Source organism: Perissodus microlepis, chromosome 12, assembly GCF_051167445.1.
Source record: "Perissodus microlepis isolate ML-2025 ecotype Zambia chromosome 12, ASM5116744v1, whole genome shotgun sequence".
In the NCBI taxonomy this organism is placed as follows: Eukaryota; Metazoa; Chordata; class Actinopteri; order Cichliformes; family Cichlidae; genus Perissodus; species Perissodus microlepis.
This window is the reverse complement of record NC_140472.1, coordinates 36,003,617-36,023,203: the sequence shown is the minus strand read 5'-3', so window position 1 is coordinate 36,023,203 and position 19,587 is coordinate 36,003,617. Positions and strand designations below refer to the sequence as shown.

At 46.5% G+C, this 19,587-nt stretch overlaps 1 protein-coding gene across 6 annotated transcripts in view; it reads right to left on the bottom strand.

The window, feature by feature from the left end:
* Window positions 1–19,587, bottom strand: part of LOC146376808 (dematin-like) — a 30,811-nt gene that overhangs the window by 5,585 nt on the left and 5,639 nt on the right. For 2 of the 6 annotated variants that reach the window (XM_084947413.1, XM_084947414.1), the window contains exons 2-14: window positions 12,106–12,163; window positions 10,555–10,605; window positions 9,551–9,585; window positions 9,005–9,088; window positions 8,790–8,918; window positions 6,780–6,824; window positions 5,501–5,687; window positions 4,824–4,868; window positions 4,221–4,373; window positions 3,708–3,820; window positions 2,033–2,138; window positions 1,303–1,361; window positions 1,043–1,224 (exon numbers count right to left, since the gene is read on the bottom strand). In XM_084947413.1, the coding sequence (XP_084803539.1) occupies window positions 1,162–1,224; window positions 1,303–1,361; window positions 2,033–2,138; window positions 3,708–3,820; window positions 4,221–4,373; window positions 4,824–4,868; window positions 5,501–5,687; window positions 6,780–6,824; window positions 8,790–8,918; window positions 9,005–9,088; window positions 9,551–9,562 (996 nt within the window). In that variant the 5' untranslated portion in view covers window positions 9,563–9,585; window positions 10,555–10,605; window positions 12,106–12,163 and the 3' untranslated portion in view covers window positions 1,043–1,161. Of the gene's footprint in view, window positions 1–389; window positions 471–811; window positions 869–1,042; window positions 1,225–1,302; window positions 1,362–2,032; window positions 2,139–3,707; window positions 3,821–4,220; window positions 4,374–4,823; window positions 4,869–5,500; window positions 5,688–6,779; window positions 6,825–8,789; window positions 8,919–9,004; window positions 9,089–9,550; window positions 9,586–10,554; window positions 10,606–12,105; window positions 12,164–14,131; window positions 14,268–19,587 lie in introns of those variants that run through there. The other 4 variants (XM_084947418.1, XM_084947415.1, XM_084947416.1 and 1 more) reach the window with 4 other exon arrangements.

The window sequence follows — 19,587 nt, the reverse complement described above, 5'->3', positions numbered from 1 at the left end:
TTTTTCAGAAATCTCTCAGTCAGAACATGCTATATCATGTTTACGTGGAAGCTAGCGAGCAAACTTCCTGCTAACTTCTAACTCTGTTAAATGTAATAAATTCTGTTTTCATGGATGTTAAACTTCGTTACACCTGGTAAAGCAGCAACGCTGATCATTTTATTAAAGATGAAAGAATTTAGACAGTTTGTAACTCTCAGTGATGCCGCAGTGTTCGTTTGACTTTGGGACCTGAAGCGGAGTTTGGACCTGGAAACAGCTGATGACAGCAGACTAAAAGACCGGATATCGATAACGATGTGGTTTGATATCAGAACAGGTTCAGCAGCTCTAGTCGTACCGACAGAGACTTGGTCTGAGGAACACTTATTTGTTTGTCACTTTTTTACCTCCAGCTGTGTCCGATCCACACCGGGGGGCAGTTTGCTGCGTCCTCTGTGAGTCACCGCCAGCACCTCGTAGGGATAAACCTGCACGACGCAGACACGCAGAGGAGACGTGACGTGAAAACCACATTGTCCTCGTGTCCCGCTGAGGGGACGAAACAGCCTCACACATTTATCTGCTCGCTGCGCCCGAGTTCAGACTACGCGTGGAAACAGGACATGTTTAATACATCCGCCCTGCTCATTCCATATTCTTATTCTATAAGGGCAGCTTTGCACGAGTGACAGTTCATAATAATCCTTCTTTATCTCACACTGACACTCAGAGATACCCTCTATGACATCATAAAGATCCAAGAGTAGAAGAACTGGGCCAAACTGCGTGTTTACAGCAGCCTGAGCTTCGGCAGCTCTACTTTCTGTACCTTGTGCTCCAGCATGCTGGGAAGAGAGTTCCCTCTGTCCATCCTCGAGTCCCCGTTCTGACACAAAAACAAACAGTATGATGAACACCGGCGCCAATTATTCATCAGGAGTTTCTGCAAACAAGGTTAAAATAATGGAAAGTGTACCTGAAGCCCTGCAGAGACACAAAGAGACACAAACAGTTTCATTATCTTCTGTTACGAGTTCACTGATGCAGGAAAAAAGTCGAGTCTGAGAATGGACGTTTGTGCTGATGTACAAGTTCAATTTTCAGCACAAATGCTAAAATACTTCACAGGTGTAGTTTTACAGGTGTACAACTACACCTGTAAAATCCTGAACCTGAGCTTTAATGACGGACGTTTGTACCTGCAGCGGGTTTCTCCGAGGAGCTGAACTCGGCCGAGCGCAGCTGCAAACAAACACAAACAGGTTGTTGTCTTCACTCGACTTCGTTGTCAAACCTCACAGCGAGTGTGTGGATACTCACCCTGGACAGGCCGCTCTTAGAGGACGCTGGGAAATACACGGACCTGGAGGCGTTGGACCCTGCAGAGCAGAGGGGAGGGGCTGTGAGGGGGAAAGGAAACACTACACAACATGTGCATCAGTCCTTCCACCTGGAGATGTTTTATTCTGAAAGGTCACGACAGTCACCTGTGACCGGGTGACATCACTTCCTGTTTCCACGATGTATCATGATGCCTTCACTGAAATCTGAACCTGAAACACTAAAACTGCAGTTTTTCAATTTGCACCAAAAGTTACAACAACTGATAAACGTTAAAAATGTTTTGCTGTTTAGAAAATTTACTTCCTCGTTCACTTTACTTTCTTAAAAGTGACGCTGATAAAATCAGAAGAATTTCAGGTTCAGATACTTTTACTAACAGCGCTTAGACTCCTTCAACTTTGCAAATTTTCTTCGTATTAAATGATATTTTTGTGGTTTTGTGACGTCTTTGTCACCATGAGTGACTATTGGTCTCCACAAAGTAGTGGTAGACTAGTTATGTTAAGCTATAAAGTTTATGTCTTGCATATTTTCCACAACCAAACCCATAATCACATACTGTGTATTATCTTACTTATTTTATATTTCTTTGTATTTTATTTGTATTTTTTGTATTTTCTTTCTGAAATCTGTACCTAACGCAAAAAATGTCAAGTGTGTGTGTGTGTGTGTGTGTGTGTGTGTGTGTGTGTGTGTGTGTGTGTACCGGCGTTGTGGCTGCGCTCTGGTAAAGAGCGTGTTTTCCTCCTCAGAGGCGCTGCAGACTTCTCCAGCTCCTCCTTCAGGATGATTTTGCCCAGATTGGACTGAATCTGACACGAGACAGAAACAGAAGACGACTTGTAGTTGTAAAAAGCATAATAATATATTAAGTAAATGGCCTGCTTTTCTATAGCGCTTTACTTAATCCCTATGGACCCTAAAGCACTTTACACTACATTCAGTCATCCACACACACATGATGAAGCTACATTGTAGCCACAGCTGCCCTGGGGCGCACTGACAGAGGCGAGGCTGCCGGACACTGGCGCCACCGGGCCCTCTGACCACCACGGGTGAAGTGTCTCACCCAAGGACACAACGACCGAGACTGTCCGAGCCGGGACTCGAAGCGGCAACCTTCCAATTACAAGAGGAACTGCCAACTCTTGAGCCACCATCGCCCCGTAATCCAAAGTATTCAGAATACGTTACTCTCATTGAGTAATGTAACGGAATATGTTACAGAATCCATTTTGGGGCATGTAATCTGTAGTGGAATACATTTTAAAAGTAACCTTCCCAACATCTGCACATGTTTGTAGAAAGACAATAATAATGAAAAATGCATCGAGCAGTTTCACGCAGGGATCGTTTTCCTTCCACCAAAGCAGACCCTTCAGCAGCGAGCTAACACGCGATAAGAGCTGAGGAGGACCAAACATCAACCTCCAGGTCTGGAGAATCACGCTGCAGCTCCTCTGGTGTCCAGCAGGGGCCGCAGTGAGTCGTCCCAGAGACTCCCATGTTAAACATGCTCACAGCCTGATACACAGACTGTTCTGTCTCTGTGGGGAATTTCCTCCTTTATAACAGCTGTTTATTACTCACCTGTTTAAATCCTATTAAGGCTTAAAGTTTGAGGGGCGTGGCCTGTTTGACTGACAGGTGAATGGTGACACAGGTGACTGTAGCTGCTAGCTGTCTGCTAAGCTTCACCTGAACGGGACCTCTGTGTTTTAATGACATCATGTGACCAATAACATGGCTGCCGTGAGGTCACAGCAGACTGAGCTCAGCTGAGTTGGGAGAAATTCGAGGATTTGACTGATTAGCACGTCTCTGTGTTTGACTCCGCCCTCCAGCCTCTCGTGGTCACATCTCGTTTTTAAAAAGGCGAAAGAGGAGCCAACGTTAGACAGCAAAATGCAAAGTGCCCAGAATAACGGCTCGTGTTGTTGTTCATCTTTTGTATACAGTCTGTGGGACGTGCAGAGTGACACAGCCGGTTCTGCAAACAGACGCTTCTGACGGAGCTGAAGTGCTCTTCAGGAAAAACATGTGGCTTTTATTTTGAAATGAGCCGTGCCTCTAAAGGATACACACGACAGTGAAAGCGCATTTAAAGCTGTTTAACCCGTGCACAGATCATCTCTGCACACATTCAGATCTCCATGATGAAGTCAGTGTTTTCAGTCTCCCACCAACCAAACAGCAGCTGACGCAGCAGCAGTCCTCATGCTTTATTCATCGTACTGTGAGAGTTTTTAAAAGCAGCTTCTTGCATGTGAATATTTGCCGTTTCCTGCTTTTCTGACAGTGAAGGTGATTTTTGGTGATTCCTGACCAACTTGAAACTGCTGCAGCTCATCTGCACCTGCAGCTGGCTCCGGGTCTCCCACCTTGTTCAGCTCTTGCTTCTGAAGCTTTCTGAGTCCCCACAGCTCATCATCCAGCTCTCCATCCTCCTCCTCCTCCTCGACTTTCTGCTCCTTCCTCTTCCATTCCTTTTCTGCTGAGAGGAGAGGAGTTATGGAAAGGAGAGAAGAAGAGAGGAGACAAGGGAACGGTGAGACGAATACGTGACAAGAAGCAGGAATAATCAGGATTTAAAGCCAGACGTGATTTTTAGATGAAAACCTGGAAAATCCCACTTTCGTAATGAACTGTAAATGTAGCACAAGGTGCGTCTCATTGATCAGAGTGTGTGTATGTATGCATTTGTTTAAACATCATTGCCATGCAACTATAGTTGTGGGGACTAAATGCTGACGAGTCTGAAGCATGTTTGAGGCTCAAAGTGTGGTTTAGTGTCAGAGTTACAGTTAGGCCAGAGTGAGCAGCTGGCATCGTGTCAGTTAGATGTCCTCACTAAGATATGAAAGCACGAGCGTGTGTGTGTGTTTGGGTCGTACCAATCACGGCCAGCGAGGGGGGGCAGGGCCAGTAGTCGGTCTCGATCTTGGAGGGCTGGTTCGGGTCTGGAGGCTGAGCTGCAGGAAACTTTGAAGACTCGATGATCAAATCCTCGATGTGTTTCCCCTGAGGGACCGAAGAGGACGACACATCTGCGCACGCACACACACACGCACGCCCACGCACGCACACGCACGCACGCACGCACGCACGCGCACACACACGCACACACACACACACGCACGCACGCACGCACGCACGCGCACACACACACGCGCGCACACACGCACACACACACACGCACGCACGCACACGCGCACGCACGCACGCACGCACGCGCACACGCACACGCACGCACACGCACACGCACGCACGCACGCACGCACACACACACAAACATGCACACACGCACGCACACACAAACACACACACACACACACGCACACACAGTGCATGTTAAAGCAGATTAAACACAGTGAAAGGAGGCGTGCTGTTTACAGGACAGCGGCTGACCCACATTCACTCGCTCTGTTTTCATTATGTTCAGCGATACATTTATTGCAGCTTTTATTCTGAAATCAATTCGAACCTCAGTGACTCACCCTGTTTGTAGATGGGAGGCTTCTTGTAGATGTTGGTACCATTTTCTGAAAACAATAAAATCACATGTGTGACACCTGTGCTCTTCTTTGCTTGATAAACAATAATTACTGGTTTACAGGGTGAACATGAGCTCCAGAGGACGGCACATCTGGGACTTGTTGCACTTCTTGGGTCTGACTGAGTTTCAGGTGCAGATCTTTTCGTTGGTTAATGACGTGTGGTCCAAGTATCACAACACACCTGACTGGTGGTGCATGTACGGTGCAAACTGGACTCTCTGAGTCAGCACAGTGGGACAGAGAGAACTCCAGATGTGGACCAAACGTCATCAGCATCTGGAAGCGGTCTGTGTGCACAAACTCTAATTCAGTTTCACTGCTCACAAATCAACTAATAATCCCAATAGTTGTCTTTTCTGGTCCTGACATTAGCGGCTAACACGTCTCAGACGTGGATGCTGTGCTGACGAATCACTGAAGCTCATCTGGGAATCTCTGAATTTCTCGTTGTAGCCCCTCCCACAGGGTAAACACACGTGTTTGAAGAAATAAGTCACCTGATGGAGATGCTGTTGCTAACTGGGTGAAAACCTAGCTGATGGAGCTACATCTGCACCCTTCAGTACAGTACAGTACAGTCAGTGGGGTGAGTCCGGCTTGTGGAAGCTTGTGTTTACCTGGCCTGTGGAAATGCTGCACGGTGCTCTTCACAGTACCAGACGAGTGTGTGTTGGGTGTGGTTGGTGTGTTTGGCGTTGATGGGGTGTGTGTGCTGTGGGTTCTGGTGCTCGGGATGGTGGAACCAGGCGAGGACCCTGCAGGTGATCGGCTCTCGAGCCACTCCCTTGTCTCCTTGGACAGATTCTGGAAACACAGAGGACGGTATTTTAAAAGCGTGTCGGTGGGGAAATGTGAAGGCAGAGCCGATGATCCTCCTCAGAACCTTCTAATGAACATGCAGGGCATCCCCATGAGGACTTTCTAAGACATGATGCCAACTGCATCAACACGACCATCAAAGCAAGACCTCCTCCATTACTACCACTACTTAATGGTCCTCAATCAGAATTAGAGGCCTCTTGAACCTTTACAGAGTAAACCTTGAAGACACGGTCGTCCCTCATTAACCAAAGAACCTCTTTTAGTGCTAGTAGAAGCACCTAAGAGACCTTTAGGATCTCCTGATTGATAACTAGACCTCGTTTAAAGATAACTTATGAGAAACTACTTCACATGACTTCAACCACCTTGAGGATTCCTTGAACTAACACTTTACAGCCTTAAAAGAAACGCAGTGACTCTTAGGACGCCCCTCGTCAATGCTCTAAATGACCAACAGAGTCAGTGTGAAGAAGAGCTACCCAAAATATGACTATAAGTAATCTGAGTATGCCTGGAAGGATGCCGTCCGAACCGACTACTGCAGCCTCGTAAGCCTCAAACAAAGAACTTCACACACATCATCCCTAAAATGTTCGAAAGGTTGTTTAGAAGCTGAAACCTGTAAAAGAAGCATCAAACCTTCTCAGTGACCACTGGGATGTTATGTATACGACCTGCTCGCTGACATCATCATTTCTGAGGCTCCACTATGTTCCTGACTAAAACCTCTTTAAACATGCCAACAGAACCACATTAATGTTGAGATGCTTCAGCGTCAGGATCACTTTCATAGAAGCTGGTCTGAGACAACAACAGGACGATGTGTCAGTGTGCTAATAACAACCCATCACACAGTCACACGCCCACAAAGCATCTGAGATCTGCTTCTGTCATGAGACCCTATATTGTCTGCATTTCCATAATATCACACTTTCATTGTAGGGCTCTGATCTGACCTTTGACCTCATCACTAGTGCTTGTTGTGTTGCAGAGGTCTCTGAGTGTAAACAGGAAGAAACTAAGATAAACTATATGATGATATGTAAAGAAAGAATGGGGGGGGGGGGGTCTTACCTCTGGGGAGGGAGGAGGAGAGATGGAGCGAGGAGACAAGGACCTCTGTGGAGAAAAAAGCAAAAATAGATGAAACGCTTGAAGCTAAAAATAGATTTAGAGAATGAAGACGAAGCTCCACAAACACACAAACTCTGCTTCTGACACTGAAGTCGTTTCTTTTTTTAAACGATTGCACCAAATGTAAATTCTAGAGGATTACGTTGCAATTTACACATTGACCTGAAGGTGGCAGTGTTCTTTACACCCAACGATTAAATCCAGACACAGAAATGCTTCACGGTAACGTGATGTGAAGCATAAATCAGAGAAGCATTTGTTTAGAGTAAAGGAAAAGCTGGATGATGACAGCAGTGCAGACGAAGACCTGAAGCTCCGAAATCAGATTCCTTTAAAGAATTCAGTCTTTGCACTTAAACAGTGGCCACAAGGCTCCCAGCAGGGGGCGCATTTAGGTAAATGTGCATTTATATGCAGATGATCAACATTTAGCATTTAGCTCTTTGTTGAAGTCTCCTCCTTCGGCTGGCTCTGCTGTTAAAAACAAACGGGAGCTTTTTCAGGGGAGACTCTGACCTGTGCAGTCTGAATGCTGTGACAACAGCTGCAGCAAAGCAAACGTGTGTCATGACACAAAGTTTTGACTTTGTGCAGAATCAGCTTCAGCTGCGAGGCTCATCATTGCCCAGCAGAGCTTAAAAAGTGCCTTTTGTTTGTTTCAGTCATCAGTCTGCAGTAACCACAAGACTGTGACTGAAATCACTGATCGCTGTGCTGGACAGTCAAAAACAGGAAAACAACCGAAAACCCCACAAAACAGATGAAAGAAGGTGCAGCACACAAAACACAAAAAGCATTCTGACACACAATCTCTCTTTGTCTGACCCAATCTGCACCACAAAATACAATCACACACACACACGCACACACTGGGCTCAGCTGTTTTCATGAGCTGTCAGCTCTCTAAGCAGCAGATTGATGTCCGTGTTTGCAGCCAGACGCAGAGCTAACCAGCCGACTGTCAGAGCAGCGACCTGCTGCCACGCCGTCTGGTTTCCACGACTCCGGCTCTGCGCTGAGCTACAAAGGTCCCGGAAGCACCGAGAAGAAACTATGGAACAACAGGACTTTACAAACCGACCCTGTAGATGCTAAATGCTTCTGTAGTTTCCTGTGAACAAATCTAATAAGAAAACATCTGATCACACGCTGCATTATAAGGACAGTGAAACCAGCAGGATCTGCACTTTACTTAGTTTTTAGTAAATTTGCACCATTTAAATAACTCAAAGTTAAATAATAGCTTCTACATACGCCTGCTCATTCAGAATTAAGACTTCTAATCCGTCTCAGTCGTCTCTGAGCTGCATGTCGGAGCCGTGCTGCTTGTGAAAAGTCAAACCAGCAACCAAAAGATGCACTAAGAGGACATCTGAGATTTAGTATCTGTAGCTGTGAAGAAGAAACAGTCGCGATGACTAAACAATGATACGGCCACCACCCGCTCCAGAGTCTCCTCCTGCCAGTCCCACCGGCTGCAGTTCACCTAGGGGGCGCCCACGAGACGGTCCTCACTAAAAAGGAGTGAATGAAGCTAAACGGCTAAAATAATCATTAAGACAAAAAACAACAATAAATAATTTTGTCTTGTTTTGTTTTACAAATCCAGCATCAGTGATGTGCTTCAGTTTTACAGGATGTTTTACAGTTATTGTTACAGTTTCCTGAAACAATAACTCCAGCAGACGTGCAGAAGACGCAGCTGACTGTGGTGGTTGGTTGGGAAATGGTTTGAGGTGCAGTGACGTTAGAACACGCTAATAATGACAAACTGGAGCTATCGGCTCCACCTCTTCAGCTGAAACAGGATAATATTAGAGAACATGTTTCCAGGCCAGAGCTCCACACGGGGCCTCATCTAAACAGCGCCCCCATCAGGCGGGACGTCCAGAGAGCACCAGTGTAGCTGTTAGCAGGAATCTCTGAACTATGAACGGAGGGAGACGTCACCTCCAGAGGACTGTAGCTGTAGTGCGGCTGGTAGATCATCAGATCGGGTCTCTCGATGTCCAGGATGGCTTTGTCTCTCGGTAAGGCTGCCAAGTCCTTATAGCCGATAACCCCGTCCTCCACTCTGGCCTGGGGAGAGGGGGGGGGATTACAGATTATTACCTCCAGATTAATCTGAAGGGTACAAGAGCGCGATCACGGTGTGTTTATCTCACCACGATGGCAGCAGCAGGGGATCCTGGGACGCTGGTGCCTCTGAGCGACAACACACTCCCCGGAGACGTCTGCGCCAGCTGCTGCTAACACACACACACACACACGCTTGTACTTGTGTCTTTGTGAGGACTATTACTGCCTCTTACCCAGAGCCTAACTCGAACCTTTCCTTCCTAAAGGAGCAGGAGAAACGTCCTCACTGTTCTGCTTCTTCTGTCAGCTTTATTATTTCCAAGCTGGAATTGAAAAGTTCTGTAACTTTATTTGTTAAATTAAAAACCACCCCAGATGTAAATTTGGCCAATCCTCCCTTCAGCATCGCCTCCTCGTGCACCTCTGGACTTCAACACCAAACATCGACTCATCTTTAAGCTGACACGCTTCTCATGTGGAGGAACATCGTTATTGAACCACCAGCAGGACGCTTGTTGGTTTTTATTGTTGAGCATCGTGATCATTCAGCAGAAACATCGCCATGCTGCAGCATCTCAACAACACGGTCCCCCCCCCCCGACAACTATCAGCAAAAGAAAGGTGTGGTTTACCTTGGGCATCATCCTGACTACTGATTGGTCAGTTCCTGAAGGAGACACACAAAACATGATGTTAAATAAAGAATAACAAGTCAGACGTTTCAGCATGGCAAAGCAGGAGAGGCCAGAAAGAGTGAGGCATCATGGGAAACTTTCCACCAACCTTTCTCACATCAGCACGTGTAACAGCTGCTCTGGTCCACACATGAAACATGAGTCTGACAACAATCTCCTTTTTTGTTCTTTTACTGTGTGCTGCTGTGCATCAGTGTTTCTGTCTGTGATAGAAAGGCCGACACTGAGCAGAGCCTCGCGCTGATACGAACAGTGAATAACCCCCGGCGTGGGGAACGCCTCCACGTGTCAGGGCTGTGAGACACAAACCATACGAGGGCACGAGATTCACACCTCGTTTCTTATTTGTGACCCTGTGGATCCTTCTCTATCCTGTCCTGGGCCTTGGTGCATCCCTCATCCTCCGGCTAAAACAACACACCTCCCAATTTCCAGAAAGCCTGCAGAGGGGCTCATTATCTAATGATCAAGCCTTATAAATCAGGGAAATGCAGAAAAAGACGCTTTAAAGAAACAAACATGGCTCTGAAAGTCATTCAGACTCATTGCTCACCAGCCGTTATCTGTTTAACAGCAGCCTTCACAGAGCATGTGCAGGAGACCGCTGTGCTACAGCTGCTAGGCTGACCACGCCCAGGGCCTCTGCACTGGGATCACAAATGAAATGAGCTCTAAATGACGGCGTGCTGTCAGGTTACTGAGTGGACACTCAGCGCTCTGCAGCAGCTGCAGGGTTTCCAGTCCTGTATTGTCTGACGTGGCCGACGGACACAAAGGGATTATTCCAGAGTCCACAGCTTTGTCACACACACACAAACACATGAGCAAGGAAACCTGGGTAACAAGCGGTCAGCCAGCAGAGTGTGTGTGTGTGTGTGTGTGTGTGTCTGTGTGTGTCTGTGTGTGTGTGTGTGTGTGTGTGTGTGTGTGTGTGGGGTTACCTCAGGGAGATAAAGGGATCATGTCTGTTCGTCTTCGGGTCTCTTCAGCACCTGAAACACAAACAGAGGTGACGCTGGGACAAACTCATGAACATAATATTAACACTTAATCTTCAAACTCAAACTCTGGATACTTCATGAAGACTTTTACTGGTTCTCACCAATATAATCAGATGCAGCAGGAAACTGTAAACAGTGAGACTTTTGTACGTTTATAAATCTGTAAATTAACACATGAAGTTCTCAGATTGAATAATAACAAAAAGTTTGCTTTAAATAAGTATTCTTAATCTTTATCAGCAGTTTCAAAACTATAAAATTACATTTTTGTCAACATTTACTCAGTTTGTCACCAATTACATCAGACATGATTCAGACTTTCACATTTCTAAATCATTTCTGAAGAAGTTTCTGGAAGTTTTCACGTCCTCTACCCGGAGTGGAAATATATATATAAATATCCTTCAGAGTTGAAAATCCTCTGATGTTGTTCTGTCCCATTAAACTCAGCTTAAGTTGGGTTTAAAGTCAGAACAGAATCAGGTAAAAAGAGCTTTTCCAGACGCTGCCCTGGTTCCTGGGATAATCCACAGCAGTGTTGACGATGGAGGATTTGAAGCCCGTTTTAAGCCCACGTCACGGTCTGTGTGACCATCCAGATGTCGTCTCTATATTTGTGTCTCCACGTTACAACATGTATAATATGTATAACTGTTAGGGTGCTGCTGCACTCTTGGCCGGGTCTCTGTTGAAAGGAGGTTTGTGATGTGAACGAGACTTTGAGCTGAATCAATAAAGACGTATCGTGTATCTCTATGATGGGATTCACAGATTTTGTTCAGACAGGGCGATCTCTGACCCATCCTCCCTCCCAGTATTGATCTCTGCTGGTGTCCAGTATCACTGATGATGATGAATAAGCAGAGTGAAACCAGGCAGGGACCTCTGGGCCTGAATGAAGCTAACGCTGGAGCATCAAATCCTGCAGTTCCTCCAGCATCCAGCAGGGGCAGCAGGGGCCTCTTTGGCTGACAGGCGGCTGTAGCTGCTAGCTGTCTGCTAGCTTCACCTGAACTGGACCTGTGGACCGTGTTCGTGCTGTTGGAGCCTTTCGGAGCTTTTTAATGACATCATGTGACCAATAATATGGCTGCTAACAGAGTGTCCAGGAAGGCGGAGCTCCGGTTCCTTTGACATAAATTCTAGGATTTTCATTGGATGTTGGTGTTTAGAGGGTATCTGAGTCTGTGTGATGCTCCCATTCAAAGCTGGATGCAGTTTGATAACCAAGCTGTTGCTTGTTGTTCACTCTCTGACCTTCATTTATTAAAAAGCAAATTCAAGGCAAGAAAGAGATCAGTGTCTCTGGAGAGAGTTTAATTACAGTCTAGGACTCCTGGTGATCAATACTGTGATCAATAAGGTGGAGGAGTCAGGTATCAGCTCAGTCAGTGTGTGCCGATCACTGTGATGGATCACCTCTGTAATAAACTGACAGACACGTCAGACCAGCAACAATTTAAAGATCTTTATTAAAAAACATCAACTTACATGTTCGATTTCTGCCGATTTCCTTCTCAGGACCACGAATCCATCAGCTCAGCGTCTCCTGGAACAAAACCAAAGATGTGATTTCAGAAGAAGCAGCAGAAACAAGAGAGAACGAGACAAATGAGCCTGAGAGCTCCGAGGACGGAGGACGGACAGCCTCCTTCAGATTCACGTGTTTGCAGCAGACAGGTGAGCGCAGGCCTGGCGGCAGGTGAGGGACTAAAAATAGAAATGCAGCCAGTTCATGCGTGACCCATCATCGGGGGGAAAGTCCTCCGAATATCTGAATGGACCTCTGAGCAGAGGCGGAGCTTCACGCTGAGGCTCTGCGTCTATTTTCAGACTCACGTTGTGTCGTTGCTAAGCGATGATGCGGGCAGGTGATGAACTTGGAAATGAAATCCTCGAAGACGGCCCGCTGTCCTACCGTGGGTGCAGACAGCGAACGCAGCCTCCTGCGGGCTGAGGGGGAGTTTCTTTTGCTCTGTAGGTCTGCCGGGACACACGGGAGATAACTCAGAGGAATGCTGGGAGATATCTAGGGGTTGCTAGGTTACCGCACATGGCCGTCCAATCGTCTGGCACAAATGTGGGAGAGAGAAACAAAGAGAGATGCTGCACCGACGCGGACCGCCCACCATCGGACCACCGTGACACAGCAGGGGTCACGGCCTCAGGTAAACCCCACCCGGCCGCTCTGCCTGAGAGCTTAAATCAAACTAAGTTCCTGCAGAGAGTCCAAGAAAACCGCCTCCTGCATCTGTTTGTCTTTACTTCCCTTCATCTGGATGGAAAACACGACGGGAGGAAGGGGAGCACACGCTCCACAGCTCGCAGCAGAGACTGGCACACCAGGATGTCACACTCGTTACTGACACCGAAACAATCGCATTAATCGACAGATACGAACGTTAGCTGTCCTCTCAGCAACATCAGCGACCTGAGCGGGCCGCCGCAGGACTGTGAGCTGGTGCTAAATGTGGCGGCGTCGGAGCTGTGAGACGCCTCGAAGCAACGAGGCAACAGAAGAATTCAGACTGTGTAGGAAAACTTCTGTTTGTCTTACTGAGGACTTTTAGGTGAATGCAGCACCGAGCAGCAACCCGGCTCACATAAAAGATGCTGTCGACACAAATGGCAGGTTTAGATGTGCATCAGAGGAGGCTTGTTCTCCGGGGCCCAGTTTGTTTGTAATAAGCCGGTGACCGGCACTAACGACCCCCTCAGAGAAATCAGCCCAATAATTTACATCCAAACACAAAGAGTCAGAGAAGAAGAGACGACCGCTGAGGAGGTCAGCGAGCCGGTGACTTTGTTTCTCGTTTCCAGACAAATCACTCGTCCTTAAACGTCTGCAGAGCGCGAGAAAGAAGAAACAAGTGCACAGAAGCGCGTCTGTAATATTTAATGGAATAAATGTTTCTGCAGCATCTCTTTATGTCACTGGAGCCATTTTTAAGCCCAGAGCTGCAGAGGACCGTCTCAGTGATGCTAATTATTAATGACCTCATGGTTGTTAGTGACTGTTCATACAACCAGGACCAGAAGTATGTGGACACTGAAGGCTGCAGTTTGACATACGTGTGTTTAACATGAACACAGGTATGAATCCAACACCTTTCAGTGTGGACTCTGCGTTGGTTCCTCCATCAGAATCCTGCATTTCTGCTGTTGGTCTTAAAGAAAAGTATATTCTTATGAAGGCACGTGACGCACTCACCTGCTGCTCAAATCTGTTTGAGAGTGGTGGCCAATCAGTAGAAATGTGGCTTAAAGGGGGAGGAGCTAAAACAGCTTGTTTCAGACAGAAGACCACTGGCAGGCTTATTTTGAGCTGTGCAGTCAGAAATAAACAACAAACACATCCACCAACTACAAACAACTCAAAGGAACTACTTCCTGTCTGAACTTTTGAGGCAATGACACAAATAAATGTGTAAAAGAACCACATGAAGAGTCCCATGCATTTGGTGCACAAAACAATCCAATCAAAAGCTGCAGTTTCAGAGCCACACCGACGACCCACCTCGTGTCGAGTCGTGATGCAGGAAGTGGGTCAGACCCTGAAAAGTGCAGAGTCACAGCTTCACGGTCCTCAAACATCCACTGAGCTCCCAGTGAAAGAAGTCGGACTCTAAACGTCAGCAGATACACCAACTCATCTAACAGAGAAGAAGACGTGTTTAAAGAAGATTCAGAGACTGAGCAGCAACTTCAGGGCTAAAGAATGAAACCAACACTGAAGCACCAAAGCCTGCAGTTCCTCTGACGTCCAGCAGGGGCAGCAGCGAGTCAGTCCCGATGGCTGTATCCCAATTCAGGGTCTGCAGCCTTAAAGTACGCAGCCTCAACGATCCTCAAGGGCCGCGTACTGAAAGACCGCTAAGGCCGGAAGTGCGAGGCTTGTGAAATGGGACGGTCTAGCCTCCGTTGCGCTGCCCAGGTTGCCTAGCAACCATGATACTAACAGCTGGAAGCGTGTCATACAGCTTTGTTTGACAGAAATGAAGGAGAAAATCTTTTGTTCATTTGTTTGTTTGTTTCTACATGAGCTTTGATCATTCTCGGTAAGATTAAGCTCAGCTATTGAACGGCGTATATTTTAAAGTAAAGGCTTTAAAACCAAGTTAGTACAAACGTCACTAATGTCACATAACTTTGCCAACATGTGGCCAACAGGAATGTTTTAATGTTCTTCGTTATTAAACATTTGCACATAAATAAGTGACATAATATTCAGTACTTACTTAAAGTTTACTCTTCGGCCGCCCCTCATCCGCCGTTTTTTTTCGGCAAAATTATCCACACCCACCGCCGCGCTATGCATTCTGGGATATGTTGGGCCACGAAGTCTACACCGCCACGTCCTTAAAATTCAGGGAAATGAAGGACGCATTTGAGGGCCGCATTTCGAGCAGCCTTTGAATTGGGACAGCCTTCGTCACGTCGCTGTGACGTAATCGGCCTTAAAATGCGGCCTTTAAGGCTGCAGACCCTGAACTGGGATACAGCGATAGACTCCCATGTTAAACAGCCTGATACACAGACCGGTCTCTGTGGGGAATTTCCTCCTTTATAGCAGCTGTTTTTATTACTCACATTACTTTTAATGACATTGCTCGATCAATAACACGGCTGCTGCGAGGTCACTGTCGTCTATTCCACAACCGTTTTTATCGACGACTCATCCAGGAGCTCACAGAAGAACCCAGAACAGACCTGCAGGCCTCGCTCGGCTCAGCTAAGGTCAGAGGTCAGGATTCACCAATAACAAAGAGACGGAGCAAAAACAAGGCTCACATCTGCTGAAGAAACATCCGGATAGGACAAGAACAAGGGCGGGTGTGGATAACAGCGCACTGAGGAGGCTGCTGATTGGCCGAGAATCTGAAAGTAAAGTTTCACAAAATCCCAAAACAGTGACAGCAGCTGTGTGTGTGTGTGTGTGTGTTCCTGTCTAGCTATCTTTGTCAGGACTGAAATCTGCATTCTACTATACCAGAACTAGAGACGGACCGATCCGATATTACGTATCGGTATCGGTCAGATACTGACGTAAATTACTGGCTCGGATATCCTCGCTACCAAACCAGCATTTCATCTCCGAGGAAGTGATCCCAGAGAGAAGTAAAGCAAGTGTGTAAGTTCATCTCTGAATGTTTGTAAAGCATTCCAGCGTTAAGCTTAACAACCGATATATGGAGCGACTGCCTCTCTCTCTTTCTCTCTCTCCTGCTGCTACTTCAATCATGAAACTGATCAGTGATCAGCTGATCGGCTTTTCTGTTGCGAGTCCGTCTCTCTTGTTTGTTTTTGGCCCACTTTGCACCAGAAAGAGGAAACCAGTGGATAAACAACAGCAGCACGTTTAAGCTTGATAAGCTGATGTTAGAATGTATTTAATATAACTTTCTACTCCAGGATCTTTTTCTACGCAGCTGACGGCTGGTAACTGTGCAGGGGCGGATCTAGCAAAGTTTAGCCAGGGCGGCCGATAGGGCATGAACAGGGAAAAGGGGGCACAAAGACATACTTTTCTTTCTTATTCTCATTTAAAATGTCGAGCTTTTAATAAATAATTATCTGAATCTTACACCCAAAGTTTTAATCTGATGTAAAATCTATAGAAGTCCATTACTGTATATAGTAACTGTTAAGTCTAATATACCCTAGTAAGCTATAGTACTTTTTCCTTTGGGAAGGTACCATCTGTGCAGTCTGCAGTTCTGTTGAAGAAAGATGTTGAATCTATTTAATTATTCTTGAAAAATAATTTATTTCTGTGCATTTGTTTTCACCCTGCATCAAATTAAAGTTGATTACGTCGATTAAGCATCATGAGGTGGGGGGGGGTTCCCTATTTTTTTGCTGGGAGTTTGCAACCCTATTAGTTAGGTTGCTTAATATTTCTGCTAAGTACTCTTTAAAATACCAGAATAGGGAGGATGGAGCAGGTTTAAGTTTATTACATTGATCAGTTTTGCTGAACTATGAAATATTTTGGGTGCAGTGTATTTTTTACATACAGGTTTAACAGAATAGCTTTAGTGTTTTTTTTTTTAACTTGAGTATGAACTTATACAAAATGTGGCAAAAAACAGTTTTATTGATTAAAAAACACAATATCGGATTCATATCGGTATCGGCAGATATCCAAATTTATGATATCGGTATCGGACATAAAAAAGTGGTATCGTGCCATCTCTAACCAGAACCAACAGTCACGTGTGAGGACACAAGTTTGAAGCCTTTTTGAGGCTCAGAATGTGGTTTTAGTGTTACAATTAAGTTATGGTCAGGTTTATGGTTAGGCATTCATTTTTAATGGTTAGGGTAAGGGGCTAGGGAAAGCATTATGGTAAATGGCCTGTATTTGTAAAGCGCTTTCCACATTCAGTCATCCACACATTCACACACTGGGGATGGCAAGCTGTCAATGAAGGTCCTCACTAAGATAGCTGAACGGGCGTGTGTGTGTGTGTGTGTGTGTGTTGGCAGCGTCTTATCTCCGCTAACAGAGACGTGACCACACCCAGCCTATCATCGTTTATGTAACGGCTGCTCTCATTGGCCGATGTGGATGACATCACAGTGTCTGTGGCGTGTTTGATCTGACAGGAAGTTTAAACGTTTCTTTATTTCCAGCAGAAGAAGAGATGAAATCAGCTGTTTTTGTTGCGTCTTCACGTCAAAGTTTGGATTCGTTTTCCTGATAAACTAATAAAACCAAACAGGAAACGCTGGTTTTTACGGCGCCCCGCCAGCGTCTGTCTCGCCTCCGATCCTCGTGAGGTTTCTGAGGCGGAGATTTGACGCTCTGCCCCGAACAGACCCAGACTCATCCTTCCTTCCTCCCTTTCCTATTCCCTTCTTCATTTCATCTTCTTCTTGTTTTTTGCCAAATCTCTACCATTCATGCTTCCTTTTTATTTCCTACATCCTTTCTCCCTTCTCCAACATTTTGTTTTTGTCCCCTTTCTTTCCTTGCTTCATATCCTTTACTTATTCCCTACCTCCTCCTTTCATCCCTTCTTCTGCCAGATCTATTCGTGTGTCTTTATGCAGGCTCTGTCCTTCCTTCCTTGCTTCCTTGCTGGTGTCTCTTTTATCTCACTTCCTTCTCTTGCTACCTTCCTCCCTCCTTTCCTTTTAATCTCTTCCTTAAAGTTTTCTATTTCCTTTCCAAACTTCTGTTTCCTTCGTTATATCTCTCATTCTTTCCTTACCCCCTTTCCTTCAATTCTCTTTTTCCACCCTGTTCCCTCTCTCCTTCTTTGATTCTTTAACTGTTTTCTTCCCTCTCTACACTCTTATTTCCTTCTTTGTCACCTTTATCCATTTCCTACCTCCTTCCTTTCTTTTCCCTTGCCTTGCTTATCTCCCTTCCTCTCCATGCTTCCTGTTTCCATCCCTCCTGTCCTAGTTTCCTTTCCTTTAACATTAACTCATTCCTTCTGTCCTTCTCTCTCGCTGTTTTAAGGAAGCCATATTTTATTTGATCATGTGACAGGTTTGATTTGCAGCTGTGTGGAATAAAAACAGGTCACTGTGAAGCGTCGGGGTCGTTCTGAACGTGTTGTTCTGAAGCTCGTCCGGCTGCAGGATATCAGCCGACACTTAAAATTCCTGCAGCCTAAAGGCCTGCAGCTCCGCCCCCTGCCTCATCCTCACAGCATCGACAGCCCCCCGTCGCCTCCTCGGCCCCCTGCTGCACTCGCAGATAAGAGCCGAGGCCTCCGTCGTGGTATTAAAGGACCAGGCTGCACTTTTACAACCCGAGGATTAAACTGGAGCCCAGAACACCACAACATGTCCCTGAAGTCACGTTAGGCGTCAGGAGCCCCGCCCCCTGACTCAGACCCTCAGAGGGTGACAGCTGGAAGCTGCTGCTTCACAGTAATACAACGAGACAATCAGACGAGCTCCCGGGAGCGAGCACTCGGTGAGAGTAGGAACAAAAAACTGGAGCACGCTCAGGGAGGGGCGGACCCATCTGCTGTGACAGGTTCAGGGTCATGCTGCACACCTAACCTGCTCTGATCTGAGGTCAGAGGTCAGCAGGTACAAAACCACCGCCGACTGACCAATCAGATCTCTGGAAAATCGAAGGCTCCCTCAGACCTCAGCGCGCTGACAGTGACAGCTCTGCAGTGTTTGTCTGCACTCAAGGCGACGGCCTCACACCGCGAAGCAACGAGAAGACAATGAATCAAACTCCTCACCATCACGGCGTCCAGCGTCTCTGCGGCAGACGCAGAGGAGCTGAAGCTGCAACACAAACCTTCAGATTAGAGCGAACGCAGCCGTTAGCTCACAGCTGCACCTCCAGCAGGTTCCTGTACGCGCTGCAGCACAGCCCCAAACTTTCTATTGTATAACATGAGTGAAGATGACTCATGTGTCCAGAAATAGAGAAGAAGAGCGCCCACGCAGCACGGCGAGGCGTTCAGGGACTCTACGAGCATACGGGACGCCTCTGAGGACTCCACAGACTAGCGTGCACCTTTGGATATGTGAAAGGTTTACAGACGCAGATGATTTTCCACCAAGAGCCCAAAAACCACGACAGCAGGAGAATGTTAACTGCACGAGACACACACGAGCAGCCACGCTCAGCGCACACACGGTCGTGTGTGATTGAAACACAGCCAGTGTTACGGCCCCACATGAAAGCTAGAAGAGTCATCAAGGTGACTCCAGAAAAAGAAAATCGAGAGGGAAAAGAAAATGCTGACCTCCGAGCGGGAGCTCAAAACAGTTTATTTTATTGGGATTCCATAATGTTGATTGGAGGATGTGGAAGTCTTCTGTGAAGCTTTTCCTGACCGAGAAGAGCGACCACATCGGAGGCTGGGATTTTTTTGTTCACGTTACCAAGTCACCTTATGTAAACTGGAGGGTTTTTGTGTTTATGAGGACTATTTTGAGGGGGAGAAAAAAAGCTAAATGTTCTTTATATGTTTGTATAATTGTTGTAATATG